Source organism: Cryptomeria japonica, chromosome 3, assembly GCF_030272615.1.
Source record: "Cryptomeria japonica chromosome 3, Sugi_1.0, whole genome shotgun sequence".
NCBI lineage: Eukaryota > Viridiplantae > Streptophyta > Pinopsida > Cupressales > Cupressaceae > Cryptomeria > Cryptomeria japonica.
The window spans coordinates 876,781,785-876,799,058 of NC_081407.1; the positions used below are offsets into that span (position 1 = coordinate 876,781,785).

The 17,274-nt window shown below is 32.5% G+C and overlaps 1 protein-coding gene across 1 annotated transcript; it reads right to left on the minus strand.

Moving 5' to 3' along the window:
- Window positions 1-751: 751 nt before the first annotated feature.
- On the minus strand, window positions 752-1,803 carry LOC131076450 (probable WRKY transcription factor 24). The gene is made up of 3 exons (XM_058013634.1): window positions 1,451-1,803; window positions 1,196-1,339; window positions 752-1,100 (listed from the first exon to the last, which is right to left on the minus strand). The coding sequence occupies exons 1-3, from the start codon at window positions 1,801-1,803 to the stop codon at window positions 899-901; spliced, it is 699 nt and encodes a 232-aa protein (XP_057869617.1). The 3' UTR covers window positions 752-898.
- Between the last annotated feature and the right edge of the window lie 15,471 nt (window positions 1,804-17,274).

A 17,274-nucleotide genomic window follows, 5' to 3' on the forward strand; every position in this document is an offset into this window, starting at 1 on the left:
GTCCTAGAACATCAATAATCATCAAAAGATCATAAAAGAATCCATCATCTATTAATCATGACATGAATCTTAATATTAAATTAGCAAATACATATATCAGCATTCATAATAAAAAATAGATTTTCAAAAATCTAAATGATTTTCATTAATATGTTTCTTCTATCACCTATTTTGTTGAGTCAAGAAATATTTCTTTTAAAAAGGAAAAATATCAGATGCCTGTCAGTGCATCTGAACTCAGAATAGGAACGAATAAAATTATTCATATCAAAGAAATCATACATCAAAAGCATGCTGTGGGAGAAGAGTGTGCGGAGTTTGTAACCCTCCTCTATACAAATTTTGCAATCTCCTGTTCTGTTGCATTCAAATTTTATTTGGTTAGTAGTTCTTACTACATAAAAAATCTAGTTTTTCAAAAATGGAAGGCTAACTAGAATACCTTTGTATTACCGGCGGTTCTTGATCCTCTTCAGGTCCATTAACGACCAATTCTTGCTGCACCCTCCACTGGTCTTTTAATAATCCATTGGCTTGGTATCGTACAAGCCAATTGTCTTCCATAGATCAACTGAAATTTGTAGGAACTCTTCAAAGCTTTCAATTTGCCATAGCTTTAAGATTGATATTCTCCAAAAAAACATATTAAAACCCAAAAATATTGAAGCAATTGCATTAAAACTCTGTTCCATATTTATAATAGAGGAATAGTAATCGGTTTCATAAACACTTAAACGTGGGAGCTAGTGCTAAACATGTGAAACATAAGTGATTTACATGAGTCTAAAGACAAATTATTCTAAGATAGAAATACTCAATTAATAAAAGCACCTACAGTGGAATCAGGCTCCCACAGATCATTTATGTTTTTGATAAATGGAACTTTCTCTAAGTGGTATTAAGAGAGTGGAGGACAATTCTCCAAATAGGAAGCTTGCTCTGCTACAAATATTGGAGGATTTGTTATGTAATACACAGCTGTGGAGCTCTCGTGGTTGTGTTTTCCCTCATATGTAGTGATAACTATTCCTTTATCCTGGGCATCCCGTTGCACTCTCTTCTTAACATCGCAGTTGCTGTAAGAGCATCTGTAATAATTCCTGTACACAATCAAAGAACCCCGTAAAAAAATAAATGGTAGTCTTTTGAAAAATTGTAAACCCCAAAACAACAGTTTTAAGAGTATATAACGCACCTGGGATTAGGGTTTCCCTTTATGAATTTCTTTCCATACTTTCGCCACTTGAAACCGTCCTCCATAATGTCTGATTCAGATCTGGTCTCAAAGACATGCCTTTGAGGTCTTTCTGGCTTCCTCTTCTGGATATTATAACCGCTTCTATTTTACAGACATAGATTGACAAGAATGAAAGACAAACAAAAGCCGACAACAAAATCAAATCTATTTCTGAGAGCTACTAAACTAAGAAGGGATGCGTTGATCACTTACGGGATTATTTTCGACAGTTCAGAAGGGATTCCGGTTGAGTAGTCCAATTTGAGCAGCGGTGCCTGTGACGAAAACGCTGAAGAAGAGGCTCTTCCTTCAACTTCAAAACACGCTTTGGATTTCGCAATAAATGGCGGAAGTTCATCAAAATATCCTGCAGATTTATCATTTGGATAGACAAAGTCGTAGGAGGGTTTGAAGGAGTCATTACAGTGCGGATTCACGGCATCTGAATTCTCTTCCAAATATCTGGCTTTGTGAAGCAGAGCTGCCTGTGGCGACTGAAATCCCTGGGAAAAGGGGACCCTAAACAACGCCGTGTCCATTGTCTTCTGCCCTGCACTATCCTCCATATCGCAAATAATATAGCATCAAGAATTCAGGTGAGAAACGATACCTGGAAATTATTTGGGATAAGCACGAAGGATAGAGACCCAGAGTAGACTTGCTGAATCGTGAAGCCCATTAGTTGACTACACGTAATCTTCGTTGTTTGTTAGTGTTTCGCATTTCTTTGCAACTGCAGATGTCTTGATCTTCTAGTGGTGGCGGTCTATTACGTTGTACCAAAGTTAACGGCCGTCTACACGTTATACTCCCGTCTGCGTTTCCTGTCACTGGTTAACATACACGCACACCTGCACAATTATCTTCAATTTTGTAAACCATTTCGTGTGAAATTGATTTTAGAGAATAACTTATGGATTAAATTGTATTTGATGGGTGTTTCGGATTAATTTTTGTTTCTTGATTATGGATCACTAAGTGTGATTCAGAATGTGATCAAATAAATAAATATAGTTCAATCTAAACATTTATGTTCTATAATCTATCGACGGTGGAAAGCTCATATGATCTAAGATTGATTCTGTTATCTCAATAATATAGATTAAATAATTTATTTTATCTAATTAAAAAGATGAATTATAAATTATATGTATGCCAATTACTATTCAACATTAACATTGGGCAATTAATAAAATGTATGTACCTAAACTAGTACTAGCATACCTATATTTTGAATAATCAATGTAAAAATACATCCAAGATATCAATTATAAAATATTTAACATTCCTAAATTCAAAAAATTAAATGGTTTACTATTAAAATCGATTAACAATATATCTGAATAAATAGAAAATAAGATTACTAAAAATATATAGTGTTACAATCTAAGAAGCTAAGAACACCAAATTATCATGACTTCACAAGTTTTTATATATTTCTTGTGTGTGAAGAAAACAAAAAGAGATCATGGACAATTAAATTGTGCATTCTCTATCGGACATATTAAAAAAACACTCAAATCTTCAAACCCCCTATTTGATCTAGTGGTAGCTTCAAAACATGTGAACAAACTGACAAGAATGTGTTGAATCATCAACAAAAAGACTTTCAAAAATACACTATTTCGTGTGAATATTGATTTTGTTATCATTTTCATATGAATCAAATAATTTATGTTATCTAATTAAAAAGATTAATTAAAAAACATATGTTTGAGTATTATGATTTAATATTAATAATAGATTAATAATAAAGCATGTACAACTAAACTAGTATTAACTAATATCAATTACACATTATCAATATGAAATTCATAAAAATACATAATTTGATCTATTTTAATGCAATATGCCAATGAACAACAATCAAATTTTTCATCGATTCATGCATGTTAATTTTCTCGCATGTGATTTTTTCCCTTGTCTGCATCGTTTCAAGGAAAGGAAAAGCTCTGACAGTGGACAGTGAGGGATCCTTCACAGCAAATGACACGCTATTTAGAAATTGGTCGCCTCCTCTTCACGACGCATCTTGTGTCGCTGTTAACCATCATGTCTGTACTCCTCAATCAATGACTCCACCGCGTATTATGCTTAACGAAAGTCTCCCGAAACTTCAGCTTTCATGAAAGTCATGACAGATATTATATTTCATTAAGGTTTAACATCTATAACAAGTGTGCCCTATTATACTATTTATTAGGGTTTATATCTTTGAAATATAGTTTGTTCAATTTTTTATTTGTTTCTGACAGTTCAATTTTAAAATTTCTTTTCATATATATATAATTCATTTTTAAATCAATATTTTTTTATATATATTATTATTAAAGTGATTTGAATATGTCGTGAGGATAATCTATATTTCCTTTTACAAATTTAAAAGAAAAAACAATTTTTATACATAATGTTATTATTTAATTTTTATAAGATATAAATATATATTTAATATGGCAAATGAATATATAATTGTAATGCAAACTTTAAATAGTCTTATCATTTGCTATTCAAATTTGTGCCTATTTAGAAAGATATGTCTTAATTTTCTAATACATTAATCTAAAAATTCCTAACATAAAAATTAAGTATTAACAAAGAAAATTAAACTACATTATTAAGAAAATGAAGTTGGCCTTAAGGAAAGAGAATATTATCATTTAAACTAGAATTAAATCATGCACAAAAAATTACAAAACTGAAATTTGTATCTTGAAAAGCTTTAATTTAGAGAGAAATTTAGTTGTGTTGTGAAAATTGAGTTGCTATCTACCTTTATTAACTTTATAATATAATTGGAACACTTGTAAAACTTCATTTATGCCATTTACTTCCATTAATATTTTTTTTTTATCATCAACAAATTAAGCATACAATATTTTGTGGTGTGAAAATGATGTTGTTATATACCTCTATTAGGTTTAGAAGATGATCATTACAAATAGGACTTACTATAAATCTCATATTTTACAATCAACAATTAGAGTCCAAAATATTTTAAGGTGTGAAATTAATGTTGCTATCTACCTTTATTAACTTTAGAAAATAGATATAACTAGGAAGTCTTCATTTATGCCCCTCCTATTAATCTCATTCATACAATCAACAAACCGACTCAATAATATTTTCCTATTCTCTCACAACTAGAAACTACTCTAATGCAATTGTCTACTATCCATTGTATATAGAATTCTCATGACATCAACTTTATTCTAGGCCTCAAAATAATTTATTTAAGCATAAGAAACTAAAATGATGATACAATTAAAATTCAAAATTTTATGTCTACTATCAAAGAATACTAACATGGTTTTGGTATATGTTCCTGTCTAGTAGACCATTGCTTCATGTCTTTGGTGAGTGGTTGGTTGGGCTTTTTTTTTGGGGGGGTTCTATCTTTGGTCTTCGTCATGTAATATGGTGGTTTCTTGCGTTTTTTGGTGTCCTATGTTTTTTGGTTTGGTGCACATTCCTGTGCATTCTAGGTGTTGTTGTTTAGCGAATATGTAAAAGTCTGGGCCATCCATCTTTAATTAATCGGAACATGGTTTTGGTATAGTCTACCTTCTATGCAATCTTGTTCATATTTATTACTAGATTTTTATGCATGTATCATAATTCACCTTCTTGTTCACATTTTTTATTTTCACAAATCTAAAGTTTGGATAACACTCCCTTCATAGAAATGTTTTGGTTTACTTTGCTCACTTGATATTTTGATACTTAATTTAACTTTCTATCTTTCTTTGACATTATTCCTCGTTTCCTCTATCTTTTTTACACCATATCACTCATATATCTTTCTAAACCACACAAATATTGTAAACATGGAAGTAGTTATTCTTCTTATGCATCTAGAATCTAGGACTCGTCAACATATAAGGGATTAAAATTAACAAGTGACTTCATCTTTATGAAAGAAGGATTTCATTCTTTAAAAAAAATATCACATATGACCTTTAAAATTATGATGGTCTTATAGCTATTATATCTTAATTTTCATTACTCGTCCTTCTAGCCTCCCCTTGTATAGGGAAAACTAATTTTTTCCTCCTAATTTAAGGTTATGCTCCTTCCTATATGTACATGTTTATATAATTTTCATATTATTTAAAATTATTCTTTAATATTAAGTTGAATTATCTATTAATTTATTAAAAAAAATTGATGCTTTATTCAATTAATATTATTCTCCATTTTTTCATCATAGTTATCAAAAGCTACTTCTAGAGGATTAGAAATAAAATATACTAAATATAAAAGAAATCGTGACTTTTTGTAAATAATTTCTAATATTTAAATACATTGATCAATCCCATTTCCTATGAAAATTACTACTCTACCACATAATGAACTTCACCAAAGACCTACTGAGAAATTCTTCTTCACCCGATCTAGTGATGGATGAAAGATTGTATTTTTATTTAATATATTTATATCAGGATTTAATACATACAAAAAAACTTATCAACAAGCCTTGTGTCTCTATCTATAATATTGGATTTGAAAAGCCCAAAGTCCCACCTCTAAATTATTAGAACAAATATTAGTTAGTTATTTTCTTATGATAGTATTTCTACAAGAAATTGAAATACGCATCTTATAGCATAATTAAACTACCACACATAAGAAATCAACCATGTGTTTATTCATAGGAAAATGTATTATAAATCTTTCTAAATACTGTTTGACGGTGTTGTGAGCATAAAAGTATAGAAAATCCTTCTTTCCTCATTTTATATTTAAATTAAGTGTTATAAATTTTAGAAATTATAATAAATATTAATAGTTTTTACTCCATTTTAGGAAAACATATATGCATTTATCACTGAGCCATTAATTTTCATTACTGAAGTGACCCATCACTTTGGAGGCGTACATCTCCCTTATTATTAAAAGGTTGTGCCCTCTTGGAAGAAATAATTTTAATACCTTAAGTCCTTAAGAAGTAAGCCATTTTAAAGAGTAAACCATTCTTTGTCTTTTATGTTAACTTGTCATGCAATTTATTAGTATATTTTAATTATGTTTTTATGCTTGAGATATTCTTACAAAGTGGTCAGATCTACAATGATTACTTACAAATGACATGAAAATGGAAATGCAAACAAATAAACAACACTTGGATTTCATAATCAATAAGCCCCACACTACATCATTATATCTACATCAATAATTCACAATATTTAGTGAAGAAATGATTGAGAATCTCCTCAATGCAAATGATTATTGGTTTAGATATGAATGGAAACATTGGGGAACTACACATGTACATCAATTCCTTTGGCTCCAAGAGGCACCAAACATGGATATCTTGATTGGCATAACAATGCAGAAGTTAAACATGTGAAAAATATCTCTTTGACAAGTATGTCAGTGCTTGGAATCACTGCATATCTCACAAAAAGAACACAGTATATCGATCTCCACTAGATGGTCTATGCTTGCTGAATAAGGTTGAGGTATTCTATGTAGCCTCCTCTCATAATTATAAAGATCTAATCAATCACATCTAGAGGGACACAAGATGTAGTGAGGGAATGTGCTTATGCAAGAAGGGGAAAAAACTAGAATATCGATACAAAGCTCCATGGAAAGAAGAAACCATATATGTCTTGTCATGAGATAATAATGGGAAGAAATAGTATGAGCCTACAAGGAATGACAATAGGATAAATATACACAACCCAAAGATGATCTTGATTTGGAGAGCCAACATAGATTTTCAGTGTGTAATCTCTTGGGTTCTTGTTCTAAAATAATTTGCCAAGTATGCATCAAAAGTGAAGAGAAGATCTAAGACATTTGTTGATATGCTAAAAAGAATATCTATCAAAATTTTCCCCTTGTTGTTTGCGATTGACCTTTCACATCCTTAAATTTTGGATGAAAGGCACTCCATTACATAATAAGAAGATTAGATAAAATCCAAATCCAACCTAGCTACTTGCACTTTTATATCGATCGACCTCTAGAGCTAGAAATAATAAGACTACCTGAATTTACAAGATCTTTCTAATATGCTGCAAATAAAAAAGGATGCAAATGGAAAGAGACAAAGGTAAAAGCCATTGTCAATGTTTACCCAAAGTTTTACAACATCCCAAAGGAGGATTCATAACACTTTGAAATATTCTATTGGAGAAAATTGCTCTTATACAAACATTTTTGCCACACAGAAACTAACATAGGACTTACTAAAGATTTGATAGTCACAAATTGGAAGCAAATGAACGTACAAAAATATAATGCATGGCATCTCAATCGCACTATCAAAACAGAAGCAGCCTTTGAAGAAGAAGATAGTAATATGGAAATAAACAAAAGGAACACAACAAACATGAATGAATGGGATTTATTTTTTGCAAATGGGCCTAAATGAGCTCAAAATGCTTGGAAGGCAGGAATTTGATAATAACAATATATCAAATCAAATAATAGTACCACAAGAATTACATGAAATTGTCATACACTTTATAAACATAAGAAAAAGTGCAGCCAAATAAAACGCATGCCAACTAATTTTGAGCATCCTAGCTTCATATCATTGCCAAAGCAAAAACTAGTGCTCAAAATAATTACGGACCACATTAAATGCCTCTCAACCAAAATTCTACATATGATCATTCAAGGAACAATAGGTACAGGAAATCGTACCTAATTGCTTGCATAAGAGATGCACTCAAAATTAAGCCACCTCAACAAAAAGGCCAATTACTCATACTAGCTCCCACAGAAGTCACTACATTTAATGTACATGGATCAACTATACATTCAATACTTAGGATACCTATCAAAGAAATGCAACTGTTATAGGGTCAACCATTAACAACATTTCAAGAAGAGTTGAAACACATAAGATACATCCACAATGATGAAATGATCTTCATAGGGCCAAATCTACTACTTGAAATAGATAGTAGACTATGTGAGGCCTTCACCCATTGACAAAATGTGCACTTTGGTGGAGTATATATATTATTAGTCAGTGACCTTCCACAACTACCACCTATGATGGACAAACCAATCTACACATCATATTCAAATGCCACGATATTGTGGGACCAATTTACAACAATTTTTACCTTACATACAATGTCTTGAAAATAGGGTGAAAGCGCAACGCAAGAACAATTTCATTAATTATTGCAAAAGATACAGGTGGAAAAATTGACACAAGAATAATGGTATCTCTTAATGATGCACATAGACAAACACCTTATAGCAAGTGAGAAGGAACAATTTGACATCTCCATGTACCTATTCCATACTAATAATTTAGTTAGACTACACAATAGGAGAATGTTAAAATTATTGAACCATCCAATCAGAATAAGTACGATGACAAGCACTAAGAGTGGAATGGATAAGTTAGCTAATGATGAGCAACTTGAAAAACAAGTACGACTTTGCAAAGGCCAACACATTATTCTTACAACCAACATATGGATAGAAGAAAGACCTGTAAATGGAGCTCTAAGGGAAGTTATTGACATCGTTTATAGCGCAATCTGTAATCCACCAAATGTTCCATTATATGTTGTTGTAAGAACTTATAATTATAATGGGCCACCATGAAACCAAGAGGACCCAAAACGTATACCAATAATACTTGTAACATTAGGTAGCCAAAGGCATATTCCACTCACCATGACATGGGCTATTGCCATACAAAAATCCTAAGGGCTCATACTACAAAAAGAAACAATTGATATTGGAAGAAAAAAGAGATAGAGACTAACATTTACAGCTCCATCCAAGGTCAAGTCATTAATTCAGCTTCGTATTGAACCAGTGTTCTCCTTGGAGCAATACTCTAAAATGCAATACAATCCATACACAATTATAAGGAAAAAAGAGGAAGATTGGTTAAAACGGATGTCTCTTTAAACACTATAAAGTACCATATCCAATTATACTTAAAACTGGAATTGATTTATAGTCATTTGTTGTACAAACATGATAAAGTGTTTATTACAAAAAATTTCACGGTATCAACAAGATGTAATTATTTTATGTGTATTTTACTATCAGCATAACCATTGCACCTTGTTAGGGTGCAGGTTCTAGTTGATACTTAATGGTAATTGAATGTATGAAATGATCCATTCAACTCAACTGTTGGCCTAGCTAATTTACACTTACCTCTTCATAGACAAAGAAATACATGTCGTATTTATCTTCATCAATGGGTCACAAGTATCTAAGGAGAATTAAAATAGTCAAAGAATTAAAATAGTCAATACAAACCCACTATTGTTTTATTCAAAAAAAATTGTCATAGTTGAAATCAAAGTAAAAATTTATTTAAAAAATAAAATGAACAGTAAATCCATAACTTGGATATCAAAGTATGTTTTGAAAAAAAGTACACATCATCTACTACAACCTCTACATTAATGGTCAAAATAGGATGTCTCACTTCCGTAGACATTCATTAGATTGATGATAATTATCAACTCTTTGATTGAATCTAGCTTGTATGAGGAAATTAAGTATATTTTCATGATTAAAAGTCATAACTCCATACACTTGAACAACTTCTTTAAAAGACAATGACCATGGGCATCCTGGATCCCTTCATATAATGACCAAAAACAAGGAAAATTTCTGCAACCGAATTTCGAAGGACAGCATTTACCTTATACAAAATTTATAACCTGACCATGTATACCTATAATATAGCAGTGAAAAAATAGGGGTGTTTACTAAAAGTAAGAGTTTTTTGGTGAAACGTAATCTCGTAGAAATATCTGGATTAAGTATTGTTATAAAAATGAGAAATCCAAGAAAATGAAACTGTGGCATAAAATCTGTAAAAACACATGGTTGCAGAGGAGAAACTCAGAAATGAGCTATGAGGAATTCAGGCTCGTTGCATTCTATTTATATCCAAATAGATGATAAATACTATGAAGACTGTAATATAAGGTTAGATGGAACATTAATATTTGGTAGATGCAAGGTGAATGGCATTGGACGGCTGCAGACTGCTTAGGCGGTTGAAGACCATGTGAGGGGTCCGTAGATGGTCTCTGCTGACAGACCTTTCCACATCTATTTGGTTGATATTGTTCAAAAGATTTAGAGAAATACTTAAAACGTGCTGTTACGTCCGGGATGACTGAGGAGCTAAATTGTCCTACATACATTTCACTTTCAGTAGCATAGCCGCTTCTGACAAGTGAAATCCCTGCGAAGGAGGGAAACTAAACCATCGTTCACCCATTTTCTCGAGCCCCGAGGACTCCTTCAAACGACACATAATAGAACATGAAGAATTCAAGTGAGAAAGGAATCTAGATTAAGGAAACTGCGACTGGACTAGACTGAATTGTAAAACACACAAGTTGACTGATCCTCATATTCCTCGTCTTTAGTATTCATTCCTTTTCTATTTCAAACACAGTAAAGCTTTTTGGAGAAATTTGTTTTCTAATATAAGGGAAATTTATATATTATATTTATCTTATTTTTATTGATTAAAATACTTTTTAATTTTTGAATCAGATTTCTTGATAGAAATTCAAGAATTCAAATTGTCTAGAGTTAACTATTCTACCTAACCATTACAGACTTCAATAGTCAAATAGTCAATAATAAATATTCATCTTATTTTTATTGGTCAAAATTAACTTTGATTGTTGAATTGAATTTTATTTTGGAAAAGTCGGTCAAAATAACTTTAAACCTAGACCCTACAAAAAAAATTGTCCTATTTTTATTCGTCATATTAAACTTTGGCTTTGGAACTGAATTATGTTGAAAATAGACTTGATCCCTAGTGGGCTCATTTGGAGCCATTCAACTTCACCAATAGATCAAGGGCCCATTGAAAACCAAAAGTAATTTTACATCTCATACAGAAATTTTCTTCCTTGACTGAATTAATTAAGTTTAAAGCCAACAAGAACAAAAGACCATCTAGGGGAAGAGCACGAGTTACCACCCATTTTCCAATTATCGTTTTCTCCTTGCTCACCCAGTTATTGTAAAGAAATTAAAAAAATGATAACTAAAAGTCCATTAATAAATTTCATATGTAGCAATCGCCTCTCACTTTTTACCTTTTTTGGTCCATAATTGACTCATTTGTGCACGACCAATGGGACATTTATGCATAAGTATTGACAATTTTAAGTGCACAGTTTATGGAGCATCTTTAAGTAGGTATCACTTTGAAATGTGTATTTTTTTTTAACTCTTGTGTGCATAATGACTCCCACAACATGCATCATTATTACGGAAAAGCCAAAACAATAGCTATAAGCTAAGGTGCATGTGAAGACAACCAAAAAAATCTCAAAATTCAATGTACCATTTAAGATCTATAATGTACTGCTGATATACTTTCTTTAAAAAAAAATTGTTAGAAAAAAAATAGAAAATCACTGTACTTTTGTTCTAAGCCGTTACCATCATACACGCTTCTCTGGTTTCCCCTTCCTGTTTAAAAGATAGATACGCGTTTGCACAATTATCTTGAATTTTGTGAAATTATAAATCTAACATTTTCTGTGCAGATTGATGAAGCCCTCTGACTGTGCGCAGTGCACATCACGTCGATGTAGGACATCGTTGGATAGAAAATGATCCTTCGCAGCAAATGCCAAGTTATTTGGAAAGTGGTGGCCTCCTCTTCACGACGCATCTTAACCATGGGTAGGGAGATGAGGTATAATGTTTGCACTGCTCGGTGAATTGAATTATATTATAGCTTTAATTAACTAAACGACGCACTCGATGCCACTTTTATAATTAACTAAACGACGCACTCGATGCCACTTACGAAAAGGCAAGAGCTCAGTACGATAATTGACTCGACTAATAATAATATGCACTGGGAAAGTATTGCGAAATTGCAGCTTTCTTAAAAGACGCGGCTGATATTATCTACTCGTCTTTAATAATTGGGTTAAGGTTATGCCATCTATTAAATTTGAATTCTTAGAGGTTTGATTCGTTTATATTTGAAATTTTTTAGAATGATTTTCCGTGTAGGTCTTTAATAATAATATGTAAGTCAATTTAGTATTAAGTTTATTCAACAAGTTGTAATTTAACATCTTGAAAGGAAGAAGGTATAATAAGGAGATTCAAATGTAAGAGCATCGTTGATCTAAAATAATTTCGGATTTGTCAATTTTTTTTTGTTTTCTAATTATTTTGAATATTATTTTATTGTTTTTCAATAAAATGAGGTAGGTTTTTGACATCATATTTTCAAATATTTGCATTTGTTTAATCAAGCTTCATATCTTTCACCATAGACATAGTCGTTTGAATTTTATGTTTTATTCATTCTCAATTATGAATCTAATAATGTGTTCTAGAACATAAGCTATAAAACACATTCTATAAATTCCTTCTACATTTAGCAAAGATTTTAGCATAACATTTAAGTCTATTATCTTGAGGATTTGAGTTAGACTAACTGATACAACCTTATATTTCATAATACTTGCATATATATTTAATAAACCTTCATATCTATCACCATGGGCATAGTCATTTGTATTTCATGTTGCATCATTTTCAATTATAAATATTTTGGTGGTTTGTAGAACATTAGCTATATAACACATTCTATAAATTCCTTCTATATTTAACAAAAATTTTATCATAGCCTTTACGTTTATTATCTTGAGGAACCGGGTTTGACTATGCTAATAGAACCTTGCTTTTAATTTACAAAAACCTTTTGAATCTTACACCAAAGGCTCATGTATGAAGTGCTTTAAATTTGATGGCTCCTCACTCAAGGCTTTATCATTGAACATGAATTAACACAATATCATTAAACATAACTATTATAGAGTGACATCTATTTGATTCCAAGACCAAATAATGATAAAATGATTTGGTATTGGGACCATTGATCGTTATTGTTAGTGTATTATGTTTTCATGTGATGCATACCATTTTACATTCACCAAGATAAAGAAGAGTCCAATGTCATTTGTGAAAATCACACAAAAGCACATTATAAGGGAATACGATAGTCTTAGCCTAAGAAGTGAGAAAACAAAATTAGGGAAAATGTCTAAACAAGGTCAAAACAAATAATAATATGACATTAGAAATGTATTTTACTATTTAAGATCTTATTTAATATTATTTTAATCAAATGGTACTTTCGTAATATGTTGTAAACATATTTAAGCTTTTATGTAATTGCTACCTTTTATTTAGTAGAGAAAGTGAGTCCACGAGACAATAGAATTCCAAGATCAATACACCAGTAGAGAAGCTTATAATAATGAAATAAAAACTAAAAAATGTGTTAAAAGTTACCATATAGATATATCTCATTGTTTTTTATTAAGCGTAAACAGGTTTTGAGGGGACCCGATACCCCACAAGTTTTGAAGGGACCCAAAACCCTCAGATTTTACCAGGATCTAGAACCCACATAATAATGCTGCTAAAAGAAAAGAACATCAACATACTAGGAGCCAAACCACAAACTAGACATAGAAACATCCCTAACACATAAACAAGGGTTTTACAAGGCTCCCTTAACCTACAGATGTTTCCATGGGTTTATCGAGGCACCCATCACCATTAACAACACCAGATTACCACAGATCAATATATACTCACAATATGGACTAATGGGGTTTTGAAAGGCTCCCCTAACCTTCATCAGGGGTTTTAAAATGGCTCCCAAAACCAACACACAAGGGTTTTCCTAGGCTCCCTTAACCTGTAGTAAGATATTCAGCCCACAAACAACACAACTGGCCAGACTGGACTCTTTAAAATTGCTAGCATCCATCTTGCTTGTGGGAAGAAACGGGCTCCCACAACCAACACACACAAAAAAGACAAAAAATTGAACACAAACATAGGGGTTTTGAAAGGCTCCCCTAACCTTCAAGAAATACACAAGGAGGGATTTGGAAGGCTCCTTCAAACCCCAAAAAACTATGGAATGCAGGGACAAATAAACCCAAACCTTTCCATGAAGACCTAAAAGAAAGTAATGGCAGAAAGCCTCAACCAGCAGCTTGAGCAGCATCCTCACCCGAAAGGCCTTCTCACACCTTTTCCCCACCTCAATAGGGGAGAGGTACACCTCAATAGGATAAGAAAGAAGATGAAACTTCAACCCCAGATACTCTCTCAAAGCAAGAAGAAACCCGACTGCTCCCAACAACTAGATCTCCGCCTCAATAGGAGAAATGGCCACCTCAAACAACCTAGGAGGAGAGCAGCCTAGAAGCCCAAACATTGCAGTCATAGACTAGAAAATAACAAGCCTCTCCACCTCAATAAGAGGACATCCCAGATCAGAGAATAAACTAGGCAATCTCAAGACAAAAATATCACAAGAAAAGCACATGAATAAAACCCCTTAGAAACATAGAGACACCCTCACAAGAAATGAAAGAGAGCCCAAACAATCCATTCACAACCAAATATATCATCTCCATCTTCAATAGAGAGAAAACTCTCACCAAGGTAGAACTAAGAGAATAGGGGGATTGAGCAGAGGAAACCCTAACCCAAGATAAAACAGGAGAAGACCAGAGGGTCTGCTCACCCATAATACAATAAAACTCCTCCAAAATTGCCATACTCTTCCATGACCATGTAGAGCCCTCCTTCCTGAGACACATAGAAACAGCAAGGGACAAGGGATCCCCCAACACGCGCTCAAGGAAGAAAAAGCCACGTAGAATAGTCTACAACCCTCTATGAGGAACCAAGGACAAACCCGCATCACCAAAAAAATAGGACCAAGCAAAGAGGGGAGGCAAAAAGACTCCGCCCATCCCTGAGAGGAACCTATAACCTGGCATGACACGAGCCACCAAAGCCAAAACACCACCGTGCGAGATCTTGGACACCCAACAAGCTTCATCACCTATGAGCAAAGAACCATAAACAACCAAAAGCACAACGACCTCTCCACTCAAATACACGAACAAGGGCGATGATATCACACCGCCCTCCTCTCGAGATTCAACCCACACACTCTGCGACCCACAGAAGACTACGCAGAAACTAGAGAAACAAAGTTGGGCCAAAGGGAAGAGGCCCCCACCTTCGCCATATGCCTCGCCTTCCTCATCTCCATCACATGAATCATCAGGCGCCAAAACCCTAGCTTGACAACATCCTCCTTTCCCACTCATCCTCCTTTCCTCTAAAATAAAAATAAGATTACAAATATATCTCATTGTTAGTAGAGTGATGAAGGGAAATATAATAAGGTTGATAGTAAGATGATATGAAATAAAATAAAAAATGACATGGAAGATTTTATGTGGGTTCCTTTAATGGAACTTGTTTCAAACATCAGTTTGGAGGCCACATAATATATTAGTTCATCTAAACATAATGACAATTTAATAGAAGATCTATGGGAACAACAAAAGTAGTGCATATTGGTTTTGAAAGATCACCACATGAAAATGTAAATGCACTAGTCAACAGTGAGTTATGGTTGATGGTTTATTTTAAGCTTGCTAGAGATTATCTAGGTTAGATAATGAAAAGGGAATGTTTTTAGTTCTATATATAATTCTGAAGGCAAATATTACAAAGTAATCAATGATAGTGGTGGTATTATTGATTTGAGTTAATTGAATTTTTTCTAAAGATAAATTTGAAAGGAGTAAAGAATTTTAATCCTTATAGAATCTATTGATTACAAAATAATCATATTATTTTACTAAATGAATAATATAATTTTCTCATTTACATGTTACACTCTTATCTGCATTTCTCATCACGGGTTAACCCACACTTGAGGACTACATAATTATCTTCAATTTTGTAGAACTCAAAATATACCATTGCATATTAAGATTGATTTTATTATCCTATTCATATGGATTAAGCTATTTATTTTATCTAATTAAATGGATCAATTATAAAGAATATGTATGAAAACTATTATTTAACATTAACAGTAGGTTAGAGTGTCTAAAAAATATTTTTGAAAAGTTCTTTGCAATTGGTCGATGAGAATTTTCTAATAGTGCAATGCAAAAGCAGGGAAGGGATGCGAGGGATGAGGATTCAATCAAGCTTTCTACAAATGGAAATTTATTGTTGTCAACTCAAAATGTGGACTATTGTCTCTTGTTCCTTGAAATCCAGGTGAAGGGAGGGCTCCAAGGTGAAGTTGGGTTTGTCCCTGGGATTCACCCTATGTCTAGAGAAAATAATGTTAATTCTAATAGTAATATTTGTGGGTCCTCTTCCTCCTCGATGGCTTCAACTGAAAATAATTCCTGAGTTTGTTGAAAGGACCTTTTTAATAGTGGTCAGATCATTCCCACGGATGGTGTTTCTATTAAGCATATTGATAAGGGCACATGCTTACATATTAATAACCCAACTTTGAACCATTCTCTGTCTAAAATGGAGAAATCTTTGGTTGGCAAGTTCCTAGGTAGGTGCCCAAATATCATTATGATTTGTAAATGGGTGGCTACTGCATGACCAATTAAGGGTAGCATGTCTATTTAAGTGCTTTCAAGAGGTATGTTTTTTTCTCTTTCTTTCTCTAGGAAGATTTCTAAAAACATAATTAATTATCTATATCTATTTCAAAAAACATACAAAACAATGTGTCACATCCAAACATGAGTCTTCTAATTATATTTAAAATATTATTAAAAAATATTATGATTTGATTGTGGTTAGGGAACTTAGACACACACCAACTTCTTATCTCTTTTCGTGAAATTTTAGTACTACTACATTGAAATTTTAAATTTTCATCAAATAGACTATATTTTTTTTTTGGAAAACAACTAGTAGCTTAAAAAACTAAATTCAATTTTCTACAAATTCTATTCTTACATATTTTTGAAATAATGTTGGAAATTTATTCAAATTTCTAAATCAAGTTGCCTAGCTCTATTTTTCTAATTTTCATTGCCACTTAAGGGCACGTTTGGCCTAGCATGATCATGCACATACCCATACCTAGCTACTATGCCCCTAACCCTATATTGTGTATTGGGTTATGTGTGGTTAGTTCGTGGATACCATAACTCTTAATTAAGTCGCATTGTTACTAA

Excerpts from the sequence above, each read along its gene's own strand:
- LOC131076450 (XM_058013634.1), bottom strand. The coding sequence starts at position 1,803 with ATGGAGGATAGTGCAGGGCAGAAGACAATGGACACGGCGTTGTTTAGG. Across the intron at positions 1,340-1,450 it reads GAACTGTCGAAAATAATCCC|AAGCGGTTATAATATCCAGA; the intron begins GTAAGTGATCAA and ends TCTGTAAAATAG. Across the intron at positions 1,101-1,195 it reads AAGGGAAACCCTAATCCCAG|GAATTATTACAGATGCTCTT; the intron begins GTGCGTTATATA and ends GATTGTGTACAG.